This window comes from Crinia signifera, chromosome 1 (assembly GCF_055691185.1).
Source record: "Crinia signifera chromosome 1, ASM5569118v1, whole genome shotgun sequence".
Taxonomy (NCBI): domain Eukaryota; kingdom Metazoa; phylum Chordata; class Amphibia; order Anura; family Myobatrachidae; genus Crinia; species Crinia signifera.
The window spans coordinates 175,108,601-175,112,319 of NC_139217.1; the positions used below are offsets into that span (position 1 = coordinate 175,108,601).

At 43.3% G+C, this 3,719-nt stretch overlaps 1 protein-coding gene across 2 annotated transcripts; it reads right to left on the bottom strand.

The window, feature by feature from the left end:
- Window positions 1-553: 553 nt before the first annotated feature.
- Window positions 554-3,513, bottom strand: LOC146026831 (uncharacterized). Of its 2 annotated transcripts, none has more exons than XM_083157866.1 (2): window positions 3,460-3,513; window positions 554-1,745 (listed from the first exon to the last, which is right to left on the bottom strand). In XM_083157866.1, exon 2 carries the CDS (start codon window positions 1,690-1,692, stop codon window positions 601-603), a length of 1,092 nt encoding a protein of 363 aa, XP_083013992.1. In that variant the 5' UTR covers window positions 1,693-1,745; window positions 3,460-3,513; the 3' UTR covers window positions 554-600. The 2 variants fall into 2 exon arrangements, with proteins under 2 accessions (XP_083013992.1, XP_083014000.1); XM_083157874.1 differs by having other exon boundaries at window positions 554-1,813; window positions 3,460-3,505.
- Between the last annotated feature and the right edge of the window lie 206 nt (window positions 3,514-3,719).

Consider the following 3,719-nt stretch of genomic DNA (forward strand, 5'->3'; position numbering starts at 1 on the left):
AGCTGCAGCACCCACATTTTCAGACCCGCCACCTGGGAAACAGTATGCCGGGAAGAGTGTATTCTGTCTGCGGAGTACCTGCACTGTGGGGGCATTTATGTACCTGCACTGTGGGGGCATTTATATACCTGCACTGTGGGTGCAGTTATGTACAGTATGTGGAACTCTGTTGCTGTAATTTGAATATTGGAGACAACTGTGCTCCGTAATATAAATTGGTATTATTTTGTGGCCACACCCCTTCCCCATGAAGCCACTCCTCTATATTTGTGGCTTGGGCACCCACCAGCAAAAACATAAATCGGCACCTATGGTTTCAAAGATAGTGCTGTGGGCTGGCAAAACAAAAGGACAGTAATAATGAACAAGACTTGCTTTGCATTTATGGTTATTGCTCATTTAAATGCTGTGGCTAAAATATCCACAACATGTAGAAAATAAAAAGTCATACTAAACATATTACTGTTGTTACTTCCTCAGTGATTGGTTACTATTAGTCACATGACATTCTTGTGTTTTTCATTGCCACCACAGGAAGAACAACCCAAACAGGAACTTTCCAGCTTGTTTATTGATGTCTTACAAAACAATATCTGCTGCTTAGTAACAGAATTTTCCATGGACATAGGCTGCACCATGTTCATTGTACTCATCCTTGGTAATAACAGCGTTTCTTGACATGTCAAGGGAAGCCATGATAGCTGCTCCATTCCATGCCGCAGTGTTTCTGCCAGAAAATGCTATGAACTTAGGCTCATAATGTAAGGGACAGAGTTTGATTATTTCTTCCATAATCCGCGCAGGGAATCTCTCACACTTTGTAGAGCCTCCAACAAGGACAATATTTTGGATGACATTATTTGTATATTGAGGAGGCACCCTCTGCATGGTTTGTATTGCCAACTTATGTAGACCTGGGATATCAATATTTAACATTTGTGGGTTAAATAATGGCTCAAAGAATTGGAACTTTTCCTTTCCCAATGTAATCTTACTACCATCAGGTAGTTTAATATTGTATGGCTGATGCCGAATTGCCATGTCACGGTCATAATCTAAGGATACAAAGCCGTATCGCTCCTTCAGGTGTATGAATTGTTCATGATTAAAGCCAGGAGGAATACATTCCGCTTCCTTCAGAAGGCTGGACAGGTAATTAGTCAGTTGGTTTCCAGCAATGTCCAAGCTATAGGTTGCATCTCTCACAGTCTTTCCTTCTATAAGTGCTGTAGTGTAGGACACATCAAATCCGCTATCAATGACTAGTCCAGTAACATTCCCAACAGAGCATAGTGAGTGAAAAGCTGAGTTGGAAATCTGGAGTCCTGGAACATGAAATCTCTCAAATAAGATCTCAGCCATGATCTCCCGATTCGTTGTTGGACTGGAAGGGAGGTCATTCATGAAGACAACATGGTCTTCAGAAAATACATTTAGTTCACACTTAAATATATGATCCCAGAGGAGCTCAATTAGTCTCCACTCTGTAATTATGCCATGGTTAATAGGCCTTACATCCATACATGAATAGCTTTCAGCAGAGCCATCTTCACTCTGAGTGCCTTGCTTCTTGACTTTGAAAATGGGGACTTCAATGACTGTCTTGATTGTTGATTTTGGTTGACATTCATTTGAAAATCCAGAGCGGCAGAAACCGCTACCATTATCAATAATCACTGGTGTCTTTTCCATTTTTATTCTTTTACGGTATTAACCATATGGCGTCAGGTGGAAGTAATACGCCACTGTGAAATAGAAAACATTGATGAAGACAAATATATCTGGTTGTTTACTAAATATAAGTCACCAAATCCTAATAAAAATAGAAAAATGAAATGGTAAAATACTAGGAGGAACATAATGCTCACATTACAAATAGAAAAATAGGTAGTTTCACGGCGCCACCGCGCACACAGTCTGTGTTTGAAACTTGGCAGCTTGCCAGACTCTCTGTTTAGTGTGCTCGTGCCGCTCTAGCTGTTCTCAGCGCAGCGCGTGGCTGCTTTACATATGTAATCTACGTTATCAGCGTAACGCTGGGCAGCAGCAGCGCGCGCTGACAGGTCACTGTGGTACTTGTAGTTCCACAGTGAAATAGACAGTCCTGCACACCGCTGACAACGGGGGCATCTAAACTGGACACACGGCACACCGCTAACGTACGGGGCTTCTAAACTAGACACCCCAGCACACGCTAAAATTTAGACGCTAAAGCGTCTAAATACAGACTCCCTGCACCCCGGCACACGCTAAAATTTAGACGCTAAAGCGTCTAAATACAGACTTTCTGGAAACCGCTAAGAAGGGGGCATCAACATAGGGGTGCACTGTGCAAAACACTCTTAAACCTGTTCACAATGACACTAGTCAACGTAACAGCTGTCGACCTTGTTAATTGCACTATCCACGCCACCCCGAAGTGTGGCGAGCGGACGCGGTACGTGTCCGACCGACCTTTTCATACCCCCACTATCCACTAATCCAAGCGTGTGCCGGGGTGCAGGGAGTCTGGATTTAGACACTTTAGCGTCTAAATTTTAGCGTGTGCCGGGGTGCAGGGAGTCTGGATTTAGACGCTTTAGCTTCTAAATTTTAGCATGTGCCGGGGTGTCTAGTTTAGAAGCCCCGTACGTTAGCGGTGTGCCAGGGTGTCCAGTTTACATGCCCCCGTTGTCAGCGGTGTGCAGGACTGTCTATTTCACTGTGGAACTACAAGTACCACAGTGACTTGTCAGCGCTGGGCAGCGCGCGCTGCTGCTGCCCAGCGCTACGCTGATAACGTAGATTACATATGTAAAGCAGGCACGCGCTGCGCTGAAAACAGCTAGAGCGGCACGAGCACAGTTAAACACAGAGTCTGGCAAGCTGCCAAGTTTCAAACACAGACTGTGCGCACGGTGGCGCTGTGAAACTACACAAGCACCGAAAAATATTCTACCCTTTGTGTTCCACCAGCCTGCAGCCTACAGGCTGTCTCCATCACTTCCTTGTATGTTGTCTCTCTATGGGGGTTATTCTAGTTCACTCTTTCTGACAAAATTCTTCTTAGACAAAACCATGTGCACTGCAGGTGGGGCAGATGTTACTTGTGCAGAGAGAATTAGATTTGGGTGGGGTTTTACTTCAAAGTGAGATCTATATTGCAGTGTAAAAATAAAGCAGCCAGTATTTACCCTGCACAGAAACAAAATAACTCACCCAAATGTAACTCTTTCTGCACATTTTACATCTGCCCCCTGCAGTGCACATGGTCAGAAAGAGTGAACTAGAATAAGGCCCTATGTGCCCGGTATAAAAGCTGTAGCCCTGTAATACCCCAGGTACCTGGCTGATAAGTCTTTGTCAATGCTTTACTGCTATTACCTGTCAAGTGTACTATTGTTTATGTTTCATTGCAAGGGTAAATATCATAAAGACAGTTTACACTAAAAGTATCACCACATCATGGAGATTACTTACCATAGATACTGATGTTGTGTGGTCTACAGCCAGCCATGTGTTCCCTGTGATCTGATCTGTGTAACTGCCTTTATTATGACATCACAGACCTTTAGGAACTTCTGTCTTACGTTTAACACACATTTTCCAACCTTACCAAAATAATAGTTGTTAGTGGATACAAGTGTGTTTTATTTAATAACTAAAGGCTCTCAACTCTATGTTTCTCTATTTAAGTATAATGTATTAAACCGTGTCTGTCATTGTGGAACCTAATGCTA

Coding starts and splice junctions, on each gene's coding strand:
- LOC146026831 (XM_083157866.1), bottom strand. CDS start 1,692: ATGGAAAAGACACCAGTGATTATTGATAATGGTAGCGGTTTCTGCCGC.